Source organism: Ambystoma mexicanum, chromosome 5p, assembly GCF_040938575.1.
Source record: "Ambystoma mexicanum isolate Mex_15411 chromosome 5p, UKY_AmexF1_1, whole genome shotgun sequence".
Lineage (NCBI taxonomy): Eukaryota > Metazoa > Chordata > Amphibia > Caudata > Ambystomatidae > Ambystoma > Ambystoma mexicanum.
Genome location: NC_090930.1, coordinates 151554682 through 151574472, shown reverse-complemented (window position 1 = coordinate 151574472; position 19791 = coordinate 151554682). Strand labels below are relative to the sequence as shown.

Here is a 19791-nt window from a genome sequence, read left to right as displayed (position 1 = left end):
AGAACGTCGAGATTTTCCTTTTAACGTTGAAGAAAGACACAGGTCCCTCTGAAAAGTCTTTGAGGTTCTGATGGTTGCGGCGTGTCTTCGGACGTGTCTTTAGGCCTATCTGTATGTTTTGATGAATCCTTAGGCCTATCTTTATGTTTCAATGAGTCCTTATGTTTATCCTTGTGTTTCGACGAGTCCTTCGACCGTTCGTTCTCCTTGATTTGCAGCTGAAACAATGTTAGCGATGCTTTTGGGAATATTAGGGGTCACAGGAAAGTGTTTGGACTGGGCCTGCGGTTGCGCAGTTGTTTTCGGCGTAACCGGGGCCTTGAGTGCCGCCGACACCTTCTTCTGATGCGAATCGCCGGTGGCTTGAATATTGATGGTAGCGCCCTTTGATTTAGACTGTCCGGTTGCATGCTGCACCTGCAGTTGCAGGGAGGGCTGCCGATCCTGAAGATCGGCGGGCACTGGCGAACTATCCGGTGTGCCCGTTGGCGCTATGGAATGCTGCAACTGTTTCGTCGAAGACAGACCAGGGGGTTGTGTCTTTAGTGTGGGAAGAATGTGCGTGCTTGTCACCAGATGTACGGTCCCAATAGAAGGACTTAAGTCGTGCCTATTGGGGCCACGTAAGGACGACGCAGAGCGGGAGCGCTCCGCCGTGAGGTCAATGGCCTCTGAATTGGAGCCCTGGTCGTCACTAAGCCCTTCGTCACACTCGGCGGCGGGAATTACTCGGCCTGCGGCATTCCATATGGCCGCCCACCGCTTAACACGGCGCTCCTTTAGTGTCTTGGGATGCAGGAGCTTACAAGCCGCACAGGCCGCCTCGTTGTGGTTAAGGGGAAGACACCTCTCAAGGTGTTCGTCTTTCCACAGGAATTTTGCCTTGCATGAAGGACAAAATCTAAATGGAGTCCTGTCCATAGCGCAGGAATAACAGTGACGCCAAGACTAAGAGAACAAAGAGAGAGGAAAGGGAAAGGCATTCTTAAAAAGGAAATGTCCACCCCACTCTCCCTACTGTGTAGGCTGGCCAGAAGGCCCGGCCACGTGGTCGGCAGCGCCGGCCGTATCAACCGTCATGGAAGGTCCGTAGATCAGGAAACAGCCGTCGAGGGAAGGGACGGTAAAAGAATATAAAACAACCAAAGGTTGAGAAATATAACAATATAGCAATGCCTCTGGAAGAGCTCCGCATAAGGCGACCAGTAAACTAGGTGGAAAAAAACAATCTGAGGGACCTCGACGCGTGAGGGATTTTGGGTACACTACACGTCACGTTAGGGATAGTGTTACAGGCACACTGATGTCGACGTCCCCTTTCGATTCTCAAAAGACAAGATGCAATACTCTGTGGTTACTACTGGATGCACAGCATGTGATTCTAAGCAGATTAACAAGCATATATGATACATTACTCACCTTAATCATATTTCTGATGCTTGTATATGCTTAGATTCACATGCTGTGCATAGGCCCACATCCAGTGGAAGCTGCGGAGTATTAGTTTGTTTTTCAAAACTCGAAAAGGGGTGTCGAACCAGGTCGTGCCAGTAATACTATCCCTAGTGTGACGTCCACTGTACCCATGATCCCTCACGCGTGTAGGACCCTCAGATTGTATTTTTTCTGACATGAGGTAGCATGAGGAGTAGCGCGAGTACAGAGTATCCAAGCAGATAAGACTACAAGCATCCATGCGCCTTCTCTCAGAGGGGAGGAAGGGCGGGCGCATGTGAATCTAAGAAGATACAAGCATCAGAAATACGATTATGGTGAGTAAAGTATCCCTTCTGAGGCTTGTGGAATCTGCTTAGATCACATGCTGTGCATAGATTAGCGAGCAGTGTTAGAAGGAGGTGGGATGTGAGAAGGGTCATGAGCAAACAAATGTCTTAGAACCGCTTGTCCCACTTGAGTATCTGTCTTGGAATGGGTGTCAATGCACTAGTGCTGAGTAAAAGTGTGAATAGAGCTCCATGTAGCTGCTTTGCAAATGGTGTCAAGGGGTACATTTGCAATGAAAGCCAGAGTGACCCCAGTACCTCTAGTGGATTGGGCCCTTGGAGTAAAAGGCAGTGTCCTTTCTTAAAGGGAGTAGCACAGCTGGATACATTTAACTATCCATTTAACGATGACACCTTTAGAGACGCGATCCCCTTCTCTGCCTGTAGCTACGGAGACGAGCAGTTGATCTGTCTTTTTTAGCGGTCCGGTCTTGTCTACGTAGTAGAGGACCGCTCTTCTCACATCTAGTGTGTGTAGTTTCACCTCTGCAGAGCTTTTGGCTTCTTGGAAATAGGCCGGTAGCTCAATGGACTGGTTAACATGGAATTTGAAAATAAACTTCGGTGAGAACCTAGGGTGAGTTCGTAAAACCAGTATATTCTTATGTATAGTAAAGAAAGGATCCTGCACTGACAGAGCCTCAATTTCACTGACCCTTCTTATGGATGTAATGGCTACTAAGAAGGCAGTCTTATAAGGCAGGTGTTTGAGACTGGCTTTATGCATGGGTTCAAAGGGGGGGTCCCATGAGTTTAGCAAGCACCACATTAAGGTCCCACCCTGGTGGTGGGTTAGAAATTAAAGGGTGGAGTCTCTTTACCCCTTCCATAAAGGGTTTGACAACTAGCACTTTCCACCATGACACCTTGTTATGGGAGGTGGTGTAGGCGGATAGCGCCGCCAGGTGTACCTTGAGTGAATTAAATACCAACCCTGAGCCCAGTAAGTGGAGCATGTAGGTGACAATATTGGAAGGAGTGCAATCAACCAGGTTGATTTGTTTATTATGGCACCAAATAACTGATCTTTTCCACTTATCAAAGTAACAGTGCCTTCTTGTGTTAGGTTTCCTTGACTCTTAAGATATCCATACATCTTGGTGGTAAATTGAGATGCCCAAACTCTATGACTTCAGGAGCCATGCTGCCATGTTCATCGAGTTGGGTTGAAGATGCACTGTTTGTCCTCCGTGCTGGGAGAGTAGGTTGGACCAGCATGGGAGTTTCATGGGTTCGCACACCGCCTGTTTGTGCAGGTGTGGGAACCATGGGTGTCTCGCCCACATAGGAGCAACTAGGATGAGCGTCATCGATTCCCTGTGTATCTTGTTGAACACTTTCCTCATCAGAGGGGTCTGTGGAAAAGCATAGGCAAACATCCCTGACCAGTTCATCCATAAGAGCGTTCCCCTTGGAGCCTGGCTGGGGAAACCTGAATGCGAATCCTGGCCATTGTCTGTTTTCGCTTGTGGCAAATAGGTCCATAGTGGGGAAACCTCACTGAGAGAAGAGATCTCCTACGACGACTTTGTGTAGACACCATTCGTGTTCTTCTGGGAGGTGATCTCTGCTCAAAGCATCCGCTAGTGAATTGAGATACCCTGGAACATGTTCAGACGAGAGGTAAATGTTCCGTCTGAGTGCCCATATCCAACTTTTCTGGGCAAGCCTGGACAGATTTGGTGAACGAGTGCCCCCCTGTTTGTTTATGTAGAACATTGCCGTCGTGCTGTCTGTTAGGATCTGCACTGACAGGTTGGTTAGGTGGGGCTCGACCTCCCAAAGCGCTCTGAGGACTACCAAAAGTTCCAGGAGGTTGATGTGGTTCTGAGCCACTGTGTGAGACCAGAGACCCTGAGTTGTGTGGTGAAGGAAATGTGCTCCCAACCCTGACAGGGACGCGTCTGTTGTGACTACGGCCTGTATTTCTGGATCGTAAAAGGGTTTTCCCTTTGAAAGATTGTCTCTTGTCCACCAGCGAAGACTCTGTACTAGTGTTGGCGAAACGACCACTAGATCGTACCACTGACCACTTGCTTGAGACCACTGTTTCGCCAACCATTCTTGCATGGGACGCAGGCGCGTGGGGAACCAGGTAAATGCATGATGCCATCATGCCTAGTAAACACATCGCTTTGGGCTCTCTTTTCTGGCGACCAGACTGATTGAGGAATTTGCAGTAACAGATTCTAAATTCTTTCCTCTGACGGAAAGGCCAACCCCTCCTTGGTGTCTAAAACAGCCCCTAGGAACTGTTTGGAGGTGCTTGGCACCAGGCTTAATGTTTTCTCGTTTATTGAGAAGCCCAATTGAAAGAGGTTGATTGTTGTTTGAATGTTGGATCTGCAGATTACGGGGGTTTCCCCTGTGATGAGCCAGTCGTCCAGGTAAGGGTACACTGGGATTGCCTCCCTGCTTAGGTGCGCGGCCACCACCACCAGTGCTTTGGAGAAAACCCTTAGAGCCGGGGCTATACCGAAGGGCAGCACTTTGAACTGGTAGTGCTGGCTGTCTACCTTGAAACGCAAGAACCTTCTGTGCGCTGGGAACATGGAAATATGAAAATAGGCATCTTTCATGTCCAATGTTGCCATGTAATCTCCTCTTCTTACTAGGGGGATTACCTCTTGGAATGTAGTCATGTGAAATTTTTGAGGCTTGACATACCTTTTTGCAGGGTGTAAGTCTAATACTGGGCGCATTGTTAGATTTTATTTTGCACAAGGAAGTTGAATAAATACCCCTGTTTACCTGGTTGCCCGGAACGAGTTCTATCACGTCCTTTGCAAGAAGAATGACGATTTCCTCGAGGATTCTTTGGTGCTCCAAGGAGTGTATTTTCTGTCTTGGAGGATGGTTGCGGGGGCGTTCCAACAGTTTGATACAGTATCCCGCAGACACTGTGGACAGCACCCATCTGTCCAAAGTGATCCCTTCCCATGCGTGGGTGAAGGTGGACATGCACCCCCCTACTGGGGATGCATGGGAAGGGACCCAGAGCGGAACGTCACTGTTTGTTGGGAGGCGTAGCGCCTCTACCTGGGCTGCCTCTCCCCCTACCACGGCCCCTCTTTTGACTTCTGGCGAAACCCTGGGTAGCTTGTTGGTTGCCACCCCACGATGTTCCTTGGCTTTGAAAGTAATTGGACCCTCTCTGGGAATTTAGGCCGCAAGAGCGACGAAAATTATTATTCCCTTGCTGGTTTGTGGGTTTATTAGTTAGTTGGCCAAGGGACTTTAAGGTGTCGTATTCGTCCGTTTTGAGCACCTCCTCGACCACCTTTCCAAACAAGACGTTTGGTTCCACCGGCAGATTAATGAGGGTGGCTCGGGTCTCGGGTTTAAACCCTGACTGTCTCAGCCAAGCATGTCTTTTGATTACTGTGCTCTCTGCAATAAGCCTCCCTGCATTGTCTGCTGCATCGAAGTTAGCCTTCAGAATGCATCCGGACACCGATCTTCCTTCCAACGCAATCTGGGCCAACTGGCTCTTTAGAGGTTCAGGTGCGGAGGCACTGAGGGCAGCTACCTGTTCCCATTGGTGGCAGTTGTAGTTTGCCAGCAGAGTGGTGATGTTAGCAATCCTTGCTTGGTAAGCGGAAGTGGAAGCCACTTTCCTTCCTAGCCCATATATTTTCTTGCTCTCCTTGTCTGGGGGAGCTTCTGAAGATGCTAGAGGTGTTCCCGCCCTCTTCCTGGTGGTTGTAACCAATAATGAGTCGGGTTTTAGCTGACCCCTTATGTAAAGTGGGTCGGAAGGGGCGGCCCTGAATATTTTCTCTATTTGTGGGTTAACAGCCTGGGTAAGATTAGGGGTGAGCTGAGAAGGGTCGATTCTGCGTTGAATAGACTTTAGAATCGGGATGGCTTGGGCAATGGCTCTTTTATTCCCTTGAATTTGCTCTGCAAAATCCCTCTCTTCTTGCGCCCCCCCTAAGTGTTAATCTTGAAATGGGCTGCAGCCTTGGCTAAAACCTCGTTCAGCAAGGGCTGATTATCCACAGGTGAGTCATTCACCGGTGGGTCCTTGGGAATAGGGGAGTCAAGACTATAGGCCTCCGCCTAGTCTTCCTCCTCCTCATCCTGGTCCTCATCGTCTCCATAATAGTCGACCCCGGTCTGGTCGTCCAGTATTTGTATTTCTGGATCCTCACCATACTGCTGGTAAGGTTCAATAGTGAATGGGTCTTAAATCAGCCCCTGAACTGGAGTCTCAGTACTGAGTCTCTTAGTAGGAGGTTGAGGGTCTTTGGATCCCGAAGGGGCAGAGGTAGCAGGGGTATTTTGATAGCTCTGGAAGTAATCAGGGTCTTTTTCATAAAAATCTACCATAAAAGACATTCTCCTCATTACTCTGTCGATGTCTTCCGAGCTCCATTCTTTGGAACTGGGAATAACCCTTTCCTGCTGTGGTTCCTCTCCTATTCCCATATCATGGAGAGTGGGTGGGACAACTTTTGGTCTAGTGGCAGGGTCAGCGGCCTTGGACTTTTCTAAAGATTTGGGGTGTTTCTCCTTCTGAACCTGGTGTTCAGAGGCTTTAAGTTGTTTTTCCCCTTTCCCATGTGTAGAGGTAAGTTTTCCTGACTCTTTGGACTTTCCTGAATCTTTCAATGCCTGGCGTCGAGATTCAGAGCTGGGATCACGAGATACTGGCGTCTTAGAGGGACGTTGAATCTCGGAGGCAGACGAACGAACTGCCGGGGTAGTCTTCGAATGTGCTGCTTGGGGGTAAAGGTCGGATTCGTCTTCCGACGACCATACCTCTGTGACTTTAGGTAATGTGGCACTCTTAGCAATCATAGACGGTTGCTGTGTGTCATGGGGCGACCGTGACCTGGAACGCCCAGGGGACACCGATTCTGCGGCCCGCTCTCTCTGTGCCTTCTTCTGTCGATCAGGCGACACGCGTGTCGAATCTCGGGTGGGGTTAGTGTGCTTAGAGGAAGGTGTGTGTGTAGCGCTCTTGCCGCCGGGTGTTGTCCCCATAACTGCCCCGCCGGACAGTTCTCCGAGGTCGGAGGCTTGCGCTTGGGTGCCCAACGACACCCCTGTGTCCTCGCCATCCGATACGGCTGCGTTGCTGCCATCACTGAAGGAACCCACCGCGTCTATGGCCTGGAGTTGCCTGGCGTAGTGGGCCCAACGTTTGGTGTAGCGGTCCTTAAGTGTCTTGGCTTTGAAGAGCTTACAAGCTCTACAATTTGCCTCGGGTGGTCCCTTGGAAGACACAGATTACAGGTGTTATGTTTATCTACCCCGGGGGAACTTACAGTTGCACTTGGGGCATTTAAAAGGAGTACTCTCCATATGTTAATATCTAGGAAAAATTGAGTGCGAGTATGTCCACCCCCCACTCTCCCTACTTGCAGGGCCGAGGCCAGAGCCCTTCCGAGGCCCAATGTCTTCTCGTGTAGTCTCGACGGCTGTTCGTCCTCCAAGTACCAGCGTCGATTTTCGGCTTCTTGATGTGGGATTTGAGTACGGGTATTTTTTGGCAAAATTTATGATAAATGGCTAAAAGCCAGGGAACTCCACAACTATGCTTCTGAAAAGTATGGCAGAAAAAAAACAATCTGAGGGTCCTACACGCGTAAGGGATCATGGGTACAGTGGACGTCACACTAGGGATAGTATTACTGGCACGCCCTAGTTTGACGCCCTTTTTCGAGTTTTGAAAAACAAACTAATACTCTGCAGCTTCCACTAGATGTCGGCCTATGCACAGCATGTGATCTAATCAGATTCCACAAGCCTCAGAAATAAAAATATATAGCTACTAGCCTGAGAAAATTGTCAAATAAGCCATCTAAATTAGAACACACAGCAAGTTAGGGCAGTTAAGAAAGTACACTTATAATGGGTTTGGCTGGTCAAAAGATACAGAAAAAGGGTATACAATAATGTTTACAAAAATGCTTTATTTTCCCTTCCATCCCCGCTCCACACAATTTTGGAAGCAATTGAACCATCATGTACATTTTAATAGCATACAAAATGATATCTTCCGGTGTTAGAACAGATCAGTTTTAAATAATTCTAAGATCAAGTTCATTCCACTTCATTTAGACAGCTTTCATTGCTATGTTGGGGTGGAGAAGAAGTGGAAATGTACACCCGATAAACTTTGGGTAACCTTTGCGCGTCGTCGTAGCTGAATATCACCATGTTTAAAAGTGGGTTTATGCCGCAATCCATAACAAAACACCTGCTATGTACTCTATGCATACAAAGAAAACAAAATGTATTTTGGTACAGAAAAGAATATAGTGGGAACAGAGGACCTGTGCCAGTTGCCATTCTTGTGACATTCCTTTTGTGACTCCAATGGCACTCAAAATGTTGTTGTGATAATACCTCCTCTATGGTACATATATAGTTCATTTACATAGGTCAGGATTGTGACTGCTTTCCTGTCCTGCTCCAGAGTGGGTCCCAGATCTCAATTTAAGGTTAAGACTGGCATCTTGGCTGATGGTGTTGATCCTAGAGTGGTCAAATGCAGTCAAACATTATGGGTTATCGTCCTACTCCTGATGTGCGATAGCCTGAATTTATATGCAACTGGCCTGGAAAAGGATGTAAAGCCTCCTTGGTAATAGCTGTGCTTTGAAGCCAGTAAATTAATGCATGTTTGCATACAGAAACAAGTGCCTATCCCTGTATTTACTACAAATGAGTGCCCTTATCCACGAGGCTATGTTTTCTTGCACATATGTAAAAGGTGTACATTCTGTGCCATCCCCTAGTTATGTCGCACATAAATGCATCATAAGTATTTGCCATTACTGTTTGAGTGTCCTTTAGTCACAAAACAAATTAACTAATCACAGTCTTGGTTTCCTTTTCTTGAAGAATTGCCCAGAAGGACAACTATAAATTCAATGGAAGTGCTTGTTGCAAAAAAGCAAAGAAAGCCTTATGGGTAAACTATAATCCTGAGATGGGCCCAAAAGACAATCCCATTCACTACATACATACATATTTACGCATGTAAACATGTACATATGTCCGTGCAATGCTACATAAGAACCTATTATTCTGCAAACAATGGATTATAAAAGTCATGAATTAAGATGTTCTGCCAGTGATAGCCATCAAGTAGCCGAGCACTCCGCCCTCGACTACACCGGACAGCGGCTTGAAACTCAGGCGAGTGCGCTTCATGACCCCTTATGAATGTTACAACTAAAGACGGTATACTGCTGAATGGATGCCAAAGGAACAACATTCCACACCTTCATCACTTGCCATAACCATTACAAAAATACTACTAGCTCATGCGATCACTCTGGTTTTCTATGTAAAATACACTATTTTCTATTTACAAAAGCTACATGTTTCTGTCTAAGTTATGTTTTCATAGGGTGAAAACTTCAGACTGTCCTTTTTATGATATTAACTAATAATTTAGATATATTAGGGTTTTTTTTTTCTTTTAAAACAATTCAAATTGTTCTTTTTTTTTCCCGTCCCAATCAAAAATTCAGTAGTCACTCAAAAGCGATCACAACAATGGCACCTGGTTTGGATATCCATTTCCAAAAAGGAGCATATGTTAGGAAGGAGGATTATTGTTAGAGCAAATGTTCTAGATCGTACTGGGTGCATGCATGAATTGCTTACGCTTAGCACACTGGGGCCGGCAGGTCCACCAAATCTGCAGCCTTTTCACGTTACCTCTCTTTGTGGACCTTGAGATGTGGGGTCAATGCCCCTTTGGTTTGGGCTTATACACACCCCTCAGAGTTAAGCACTAGGGGGGTGATGCGCCATGCGCCAACTACCAAATGGTGGGCAAACGTCTTGCAACTAGTTAAGGAAATGTACTAATCATTGGAGAAAGTCACAAGTGTGAACATCAGATATGTGAAATATAAATTAACTGGGTAGCACATGTCCATCCCTCCATACACAATGCAAAGCATCCAATACATTAATAGATTTCCTTATGATGACAAAGTCAGTGCACTGGTCTATCATTTCACAAAGGGACTTTGCCAACAATTCGACTTTTGGTAGTGGAATAGCGTAAGTCTTTAAACATTTGCCAAATATTTTTACACTTCAACCCATTTCTGTTAGATCTGGTGACCATCCGTTGTATTTTAACAGGCTGCATTTCAGCCGAAGAGCAAACCATGACGAGGCAGGTGTGCCTGTTGATTGGTTAGACTTTGAACTGTTGCGTTAAGATAACTGGCTCTTGACACTAGCCACCAGATTCCTAAAAATGAAAAACATGGTTGAATAAGTTACACGTTACTACCCGTGCCATGATCCACAGGTCCAGACATAACAGGCCTTTGGACATGTGTCATTTCAGTGCAACCCAAAGATCCCCTGGAAGGGTTTTGGTTGTAGTTTTTGAGAAACAGGAAATGCTGTGTGCTCCGCTGCTATGCCAGATGGTTTTTTGCAGCTCTAGGAGCTACCAAAGCCTGCATGTGCCATGAGGATTTCATTCCTGGTGGTGTGCGTTCTGACATTCACTCTTTGAAGACCCTCTCATCCCTGAGAGGACTGCCGTCGTCCTCAACTTTGTCATCCTTGTTGCGTTTATTTTTTTTGTGCTTGTGGCGCCGGTGGGTTTCCACTTCTTCAGTCTCGTGAGGTTTTCTGCATTAAAAAAGGAAAAAGGGACTGTTAATTACAAGGCAGAACTACACCGATGTAAAAAGACTGGACATTGCTCTAGTGAGTGCTACTGGTAATTGATTTCCCCATCTGGGGGCATCTCTGGATAACATGGCCACTCTGCCAAGTCTATAACTAGCATGTGCCTGTCCACTAGCCCGATTTAAAGAAGTGACATATAGAACAGATTGTGAGCGCCTACAGAGAGGGAGATGGTAAAAACAATTTTGAGAAGACCTATTAACTGACATGTACATCAGATTATGCCAAGTGAATAACTTTGGCACAAAATATAATGTAGCACCCTTCAGTGACTTTTCTCCAAATGGAAAAGGTTAGGAAAGATTTTCTTTTTGCAGCTTTGTCTACATTGACATCAATTGAAACGTCAACTTTTTACTAAGCCATATGCCCCGAGCCGCGGGGCCATTACCGAGAGAAGCAGCGCCTTAACAAAGGCTCTGGGGCATTACCAGACTCGGTAATGCCCCCGCGGCGAGGGGCATATTGTGATTTTTTAAATTCTGTCACATGGAAGGGCAACTGCTCGGGAGAGAACACTGCTCACTGCAGGAAATAAACAAGGAGAACATTAGTGCAATGTGCATTGTGTGTACTGCTAAGCATGTTTGTTGGGTCTGCCGCAAAAATTGCTTGCATGTGTGCATGAAATAAATGTGTCGCCAATATTTGGCCATGGGGCATATAATTGTGAGCACAGTGCAAATGGGTACAGATGGATACGGCTAAATAGTAAGTTGCAAGAAGGAACAAGGAGTTTATTTCGGAAACAAATAAATGGAAAACAAAGATTGCAACGCGTAAGTGCAGAACATGTGACATTTAAACAGAGGTGACAGAAATATAATACTTTTTAGGAAAATTTGCAGAATTAGCGTGAAAAAATAAAACTATAGCGTTATCTAGCAGTATCATCAAATTGTGCATAAAAAGAAAGGGGAATACACAGTCCCAGGCGTAATAAGTTATGGATGAAAAATGAACTGTGAAATGGCGAGTAATGAATGACACACTTTAGGGAAAGGAATGTTTCATTGTGCATTAATTGAACATTACCGAGGAAAGTAAATGAACAGTTTGCAAATTGTGGAAAAGATTTGGAGGTACAAACAGGGTTTTCAAAGGTGACAGATGTTGCGGAACAGTATGGAAAAAAATTGGAGAGTGAAGGTAAACGGTTTGTGGAAGTACACGTGGATGTTGACACACAAGAAGATACATTACTGGATCCATGATGGAGGATAGATGACCACTTTAATCTTTCTACTGCTTGTGGCTGCCAATAACTCTCGATTGAGGAAGGATTACGATGTCCGGTGACAGACATTTGGCGTGATTCAAGTCCCGCATTGGAGAGCAGTTGCACTGCAGTGGCACGGATGGAGTGGTTGGTCTAGTGGCCTTGAAGATGTGCACAATGACTGATTTTCACCATGAAAGTGCCAAGTTTATTTTTAGCAATGGCTTGTTAGAGTACCATATTTGTTCGGTGAGTAGCTCTTGCTTTGTGAGGCGTCGGGGAGCGACAAAGAAATAAGGGGCATCCTGGGGAAGCCTGAATATATATTGGAGCGAAGAATTTGCTGCGATCTCTATCTAGCAGAGAATGGTGGTTTTTGGTGAGCTCATTGAATGTAAGGCTGGCATATTTATTGCCATTTTCATCAGAGATGACAGTAAAAGCGTTGGGGGTAACTGTCGCAGTCCCTCACGACCACGCCGTGCAAAATGTATTTGGATGTCGAACCAAACTTTAAATTGCAGTGTATCTGGAGACTCAATGTAAAATACACCACAAGTACGCAATTTAGGTAGGTCGGCAGGAGTGATACCATTTTTGTGTGCGGTGGAGTCTTTGCCGGCACGGCGTAGACGTTTGATGATACTCACAAAGAAGTTATTTGCTCTTACAAAGGCCTGGTTGTGTGTTCATGTTACAGCTGAATGGTGGATTGTTGAGATGCCGATTGATACCGGCCCGTAATGCAATTAGACTTTACACACTTAAAAACTAGGCAAGCTGTCTTGAACTTACTATGGTCTGCGATTGAAAGCCAGTGTAACTCACGGCGAAATGGGGACACATAAGCAGTTTTGCCCAACTTGAATATCAATCTTACAGCTGCATTCTGTGCTTTCTTAAATCGCTGGAGATTTTTAGAAGGACACCCAACAACTATTACAATAGTCCAGGTGGGCGCTAGTTAATGCCCCTACCACTGATGCGTGATCCTCGTATATACAGAAGTACCTGACGTAGCAATTGTAAGGGAAGAAGTGACTCACAGGCCCCCCCCTTCATTGCTACTAAATGCACACAATATGCTCATTCTGTGGTCGACAACACGCCTTTAGCCAAGGTGTGCGGTACCCATTGAATGACACATAACCGTGCCACATAACCGTGCATGGCACATAGGCCATGAGACTCCATTTTGTTTAGTTACTGACTCCATTTTTCTACTAGGCCACATGTAACTGCTGAATGCAGGCCTGCACGTCTCCCCTTCATTGTCTGCGCATGGCCAGCAAGCCAGCTCCCCACCTTCTCCCCTCGGCCGGCTCTGCGGCTGTCCGGTTCTCACGTAAGCTTGTGCGCGAGAAGTAAACTAAACACTGTATCTCTCATCCTCCTTTTACATCACTGCCCTGTGTGTGACCAGGCCGGAGCCTGGTCCTGGAAAAAAACATTTGTCTCCACAAACCTGCCTCTGCATTAACAGACCCCTTTTAGAGAAATATAGACCACAAGACCCCTGACCCCACACTCTTTTTATCTAACAGTTGCATGCCCCTTGCCCGTGTGCCAGTCCAGTTCCCCCCCCCCTAGCACTAATCCCACGTGGCCATATATTATCTTTATACTAACAAACGGTAAAAAACCCTCAATAGATCCAAGGGGATACTAGATGAATGTGTTAGTGGAAAATTGCGTTAAATAAGGCACCTGAACCCATGTACCCCTACTTTTTATTGCCCAGGTTAAAAGTTTACTGATATGTATTACATGTCGAGATTTATAAACAATGCTCAAAATATGTGTGGCCAAAAGGGCAAATGTAAGTCTAAACCACCACAACGTGGACATCGCCTGACGTCGCACCCCTCCCAGATGAGCCCAGCTCACCCATGTGATCCACGAAGTTACAACTTGGAACCAACCAATCAAGAAACCACATCCATATGTGCTACCTATTGCCCAGTCCCCTTTGTCCAATGAATACTGCTGAATGTATCCCCTATAGCACACGTCACAGGTGACGTGTTTTTGTATTATAACATGTATTTTCTGTTTTGTGGGCAGAGCGCTCTCGGAGTAAGCAGAGTCCTCTGCGTGCCCCATTTGACTTTATATAAAGACTTGTCTTTTACCTCACCGGCACTTGGTCCTGGTCGCATTCCCTACTGGGGTGTGTCCATTAGTGTCTCTCATTTGATTATTTTACTGTAATTGTGGGGAATGCCAGCTTGCATTTGGTGACCCCGATGCAATAGCATTCTTTTGTCTACTTTGGCACGAGACGCCCCCTGGCCACATTGGCGAGATCCAGGGCACCCCCCCCGTCAAGGCTGTCCACCTACGGCATTTGGTAGCCTTAGACGTGCGCACATTAGGCCAGAAGGTTCCACGGGTCCCGGCTTTGCAAATATCCATTCGTACCGCTCGCCGGAGCCGGGTGTGGCCGTTGAGTGTGGGGCGGCACCTTGACAGACCGTGTCCAGACGGACACGTGAGTATCAAGTGCGGGAGACCCTAAAAGGTGGTGGGAGGGAAAGTGGGCAAGGGAGTGAGGTAGAGGTGTGTTGAGGTTATAAGGTGTGGATAAAAGTTGGAGACTTTTCCGTTTTCAGCAGGGGGCTTTTCTTTACTGCCCTTTTGTTTTGCATATGGCCATTTGGAGTTTATAAAGAGAATAAGAGGTGAATAGAGGCACAGTACTATCTCGAATAGTACAGGGATTAAATAAGGACAAAGTGAACAAAGTAGGAGTCTTGTGTAAGGAGAAGACTCAGATTAGTTTTTAGAAACGCTTTTCCTTTTTTCCTTCTCCATTTCCTACATGTTAGAGGGTGGCCTGCAAGGGGCCAGGACAGAGGCGAGGTTCTGGGTGATACAGGGATACGGGGGGATAGGAGTCCCTAGGCAGGCAGGGTCTATGTTTTGATGTTTATGTATAATGTTTTGTTCAATGTTGAATGACCTGTGTTGCGTTCGTCCAATTAAGTGTTATATGTCACGTGGCCAGGGTCCTGTTAAATTTTGGTCCACTAGTGAAAAAGTGAGGTACTTGAAAATATAAAAGTGTTTTGGAGAACAGCATTGCAATAATTTTGGTGAAAAGAACAGGTTAGTGTGCTTAAGAGATTGGTTGAAATTCATATAGATTGTCCATATTTGCATACATATACCAGAGGTGATAATTACAGTGTGATGGGGACAGAAACGCCACTTATGCATATATGTAAAAGTTTACCAGGGTACAGCGAAAAAAAAATTAAGAAATATCATGAACAATGGTGCACAGAAATGAAAGGGGAAGGGGAATGCCCCAATTATGGCCTGAAGGAGCGTCATTAGATAAATCAATGTTAGACATGGTAGCAACATATCTGATCATTAAGTATAAGAGCAAACAGCTCCAAAACAGAAGGGAAGTATAGGACTTGTGGAGATTATGCAAAGAAATACCTCTAGTAATAATAAGGGTCAATGTACGTCTCCCCAGGCAACAATCTCCAGCAAGGGGGACGCGAGGGGGGGTAAGGAAAAGTCAATAGAGCATGTCCGACTAAACCCAAAGTTAACGAAACCTGCAGAGGGATATAGCGACCACGTATATGTATCAAAACCAAACACACCCCCCATGTCACAAGCAACAGCCCCACCCCCGTACGATCCAAAAGACTTGTTCGGACAAATGTGCCCCCCTCCATACAATATAGGACAGCTAACACAAGACTTAGAAACACGATTAACCATGACGCAAACAGAATTAACACGACCCACTGTAGAAGGATCAAAGAGAGGGAAAAGGAGATGAAGTGCAGAAAAGGTTGGCGGACTAAGTCAAATTAGTACAAAGAAATTGGTGAAGGTTGCAGCAGTAGCTGCCGCCCTCCCCGCAGAGCGGCTGGATGACAACAGTATGGACACCCCCACCCCGGTAGCCCCTATGGCTTGCCAATGGGTGGATTTAGACACGAAGAGCAAGTAGACCCGCGGTACACATATGAACAAAGAGCACCCCCGCAAGGCATACAGCAAATCCCACCCTCACAGAGCCACATGACACCAGCATGCGGCAACCCATTTGCCACCACAGCGAACAGCGCGCCGGCACCATTCAGGGGAACAGCCGTATTGGGAAACAATGTTTTCAACAATCATGAAACTATGAGACACCCAGCATAGGACAGCCCACACTTGCGTGTCCAGTACTATCAACGACCCTTCGCGCAGACGTGGAACCACTGGTGGGGGCGGAGATAGGAAACAAACAATCTTTATGGTGGACTCAGGAGCAGAAAAATGGTGTCTAAAAGAATGCCCGTTTCCGCTTTGGAGTAGAAAAATGGAGAAGCAGGGATTTTCTGGGGCGGTGGTCGAGGTTCCATATACTGAAGATTTGGATGTAAGGGTAGGAGGAAAAACGGTGCAAGCACCCCTGCTGTAATATGAAGGCTGGCTCATAAACTTGTTGGGGAGGGACCTCCTCAGCAAGCTTAATATGACAATATCCTTTACAGAACGAGGCATACTGTGTTCAACGCCAGGGATAAGCGCCATGAGGGCCATGTTGCTTATACACACAAGCGAATGAACTAACAATATGTGGAATACCCGTTGACCCAGACATGTTCGTGCAGGGGATACAGGTGTTGGCGAGAGTAGTGCCAGAGATAACGCGCCAAGAGTGGTGAGTACCATCAGAATTCGTATTTCGCTGCGTGGCTACCCCAGAGGTGGTGCCTGGGTCTATAGTGTCCATAGATATGCATGCAGTACAATCAACAGCGCAACAAATCGCGGTAATTGGAATGCACATGCATGGGTTTGAGTGGCGAACAGTGTTTTGCATAGACCCCAATGTAGCGCTATGTGATCTATCGGATCAGGAGCTGTTCACTGACAATGACACTGACGGAGAAATAATAATAGAGATTTCCATTCCATGCGAGATAATGATTCAGCACAGACAAGTGACGACACCCCTCATGGCCATTGTCAGTGCACCGCTAGCATTTTTCAATGAAGACATGCAGCAGGTGAGCCTACTGCAAGAAGTGACCCCCGTCAAGATAAAGCTTAAAACCGGCGCAATACTACGTTGTGTAAAGCAGTACCCACCATCTAGAGGCAGAGGAAGGGATAAAGGAAACGATACATGCCCTATTAGACCAAGGGATTATTGTACCATCAAATTCACCATACAACAATTGCATTTATCCGATCAAGAAAATGAAGGGCGGGGCTTGGAGGATGATACAGGACTTAAGGCCTCTTAACGACATCATACAAAAGGAATTTCCACTTGTACCAAACCCTGCGTCCATTTTGTGTAGCATCCCAACGTCAGCAACATACTTCACAGTGCTGGACTTGAAAAAGGCATTTTTCACGGTACCACTGGGCCCAGAGTCGCAATATTTAACAGCATTCACACTGGGGGGAAAGAAGTATGAGCATTGCAGATTGCCCCAGCGATCTTGTGAAAGCCCAAGTATTTTCCACAGGATACTGCATGAAGACCTCAGAAATATTGACACCGAGTACCATTATTCAATATGTAGATTTGCTAATCTGCAGAGAGAATGAGGAAGAGTGCAGACATGACTCAATAATACTGCTCACCCTGTTTGCCCACAAGGGGTACAAAGTAGATGAAGAAAAATTACAGTACTGCCTAACTGAAGTGTTGTTTTTAGGACAGTTCATATCAAAAGATGGTAAGCGAATAATACCAGACAGGGCAGCAGCGGTGCACGCATTAACAAACCCAACACGGTAAAGGAAATGCAAACATTTTTGGGCATGTGCAATTACTGTTGCGCCTGGATATTAGGCTACGCAGCATACACAAAACCCCTATTGCACGCACTAAAAGAGGCACAAAGAGAAAACACAACATTAGTATGGACCCCAGAAATTAGCACAGCTTTTGACACAAAGATTTGATTTCAACAGCACCCGTGTTAGCGACCCCTGATTATGACCGTGAGTTCTACCTGTTCTCACACTGTAATGGAATGCTGATGACAGCAGTGCTGACAAAAAACGTCCCTAGGACACAAGCCTCTAGCATACTGCAGTGAAACACGGTAATGCAAGGACACTTGCATGCGAACAGGCTTTCACAGCCACCGCGATTGATAAGAGCGCCACAATTATTATGGGATGCTCAGTTACCCTGTTCGTTTAGTACTCACTGTTTGCCATACTCGAAAGAGCAAAATCGACACTGACAACAGAGAGCCACAGCCTATGAGATCATTCTGTCCAGTGCATACACATAGTGCGGTGCAAAACAGTCAATCCAGCTACCTTCCTTACTGAGGGCTACACTGTAGAAGATATGCAAAGCCATGACTGTGCCACATACAGAGGCGAGGATAATGACATACCCAAAGCAAACGAGAATGTCCTTGAGGAAGGGGAAGTATACTTTGTGGACAGATCAGCATCAAACTCAGACAGGGGAAAAACACGTAGGAACTGCAGTAGTACATTTGGAAGATGGGGAATACAACACAATAGTACAGAGGAAGCTACACCACACTTTTTGGCACAAGCAGCAGAGGTGGTAGCACTAATTGAAGCATTACACACAGCAACAGGGTGCGCAGTTATCATTTATACAGACTCAGCTTCCATGACCACAACAGTGCACAGAGGATTGTCACGATGGGGAGGAGGGGATTCAGGAGAGTATATGGGTCCCCGGTACAACATGCTGAACTTTTGAAAGAGCTCATAGAAGCATTAACAGAGCCAACAATAGTGGCCCTGGTTAAGTGCCAATCCCACACAAACAACAATGACGTCACCTCTTTCAGCAATACGGCAGCAGACGCTGCTGCCAAAGAGGCAACCTACCTAGGAAGAGAAGCACAAGGAGAATTTATAATAAAAGGAAATTCAGAAGAAGAAAGGGATGAAGGGTACAATTCAATGTCAGTTTCACAAATAATTGATCTGCAAAAAAGGGCAACTTTGGAACAACATGAGTTATGGGCAAAAAGAGGGTGCACTCAGTCACCCACTGACCTCCTCTGGCGGCAAAATTGTACAGGGGAAGCGGTGATGCCAGTGGAATTATCAGAGGTAGCGTTACAGCAATTGCACTTCCCCGAACATACAGCAAAACACATAGCAGTAGACATCCAGGAAAATTGATATGTGCCAGGTTTGCAGGAACACGTGGCAAAGTTAGTGATAGAATGTACAAAATGTCAAATATACAACTCTGGAATGACTAAGAACATTGAGAGGGGCATAGCCCTGCCCCACTGGACCATTCCGTGAACTGCACATTGACTATGCAGACCTGGGTGAAAGGTGCAATGGAGCACGATATCAGATTGTGGTGGTCTGTCCCTTTTTGCGTTAGGTGGAAGCGGGACCCTGCACCCACCAGGACGTGAAATACGTAACAAAATTCCAAGTGAAGGAAGTATTTCCCCGGTGGGGGATCTGTGACGTCATCCGTTCAGACAACAGGACGCATTTCGTCAATTACTTATTTAAAGCAGTAACTGCAGTGCTAGGTATCACACACAAGCTATGTTTGATTTATCACCTGCAAGCCAACGGACTTGTGGAGAAAATCAACGGACTCCTTAAGAGCAGATTATCCAAATTGTGCCACACCCTAAAGAAAAAATGGGTGTAGGGCTTGCCGTTGGCACTATTTGAACTAAGAAACCAGCCTAGCACAGACCACTACTTGTCACCCCATGAGATAGTGACAGGGAGACACATGCATACCCCACTATCACCCCTGAGAAGAATGTCAGATGCACATAGAATAGCCACAGTACTGGGTGAGGAGTTTCAAGAGTACCTAAGAAAACTGACCAAAGCAGCTGGGATAATTGCAAAGCAAATAGCCCCACCATTCACCCGAGAAAATGAAAGTGACACAGTAGCTACGGCAAGCAATATCCCAAGTGTCCAACTAATGCCTGGGAGACGGTGTACGTACACAGCTTTGTGGGTGATGGAATGCTCCACGATTTCACGGCCCCTCTTAGGATGTATACTGTACACCCCCACTGCGGTGAAAGTAAAGGGGCTGAAATATTGGATTCATCTATCGGACGTGCGTAAAGCACATAATAGTGTTACAGC

General features: G+C 46.2%; 1 protein-coding gene across 1 annotated transcript in view; it reads right to left on the bottom strand.

Annotated features, from left to right (window-relative positions):
• Positions 1 to 7685: 7685 nt before the first annotated feature.
• LOC138480807 (pre-mRNA 3'-end-processing factor FIP1-like) overlaps positions 7686 to 19791 on the bottom strand; it is an 889709-nt gene continuing 877603 nt past the window's right edge. The window contains exon 16 of the mRNA XM_069612552.1: positions 7686 to 10403. Coding sequence (XP_069468653.1) covers positions 10274 to 10403 — 130 coding nt within the window. The 3' untranslated portion in view covers positions 7686 to 10273. The remainder of the gene's footprint in view (positions 10404 to 19791) is intronic.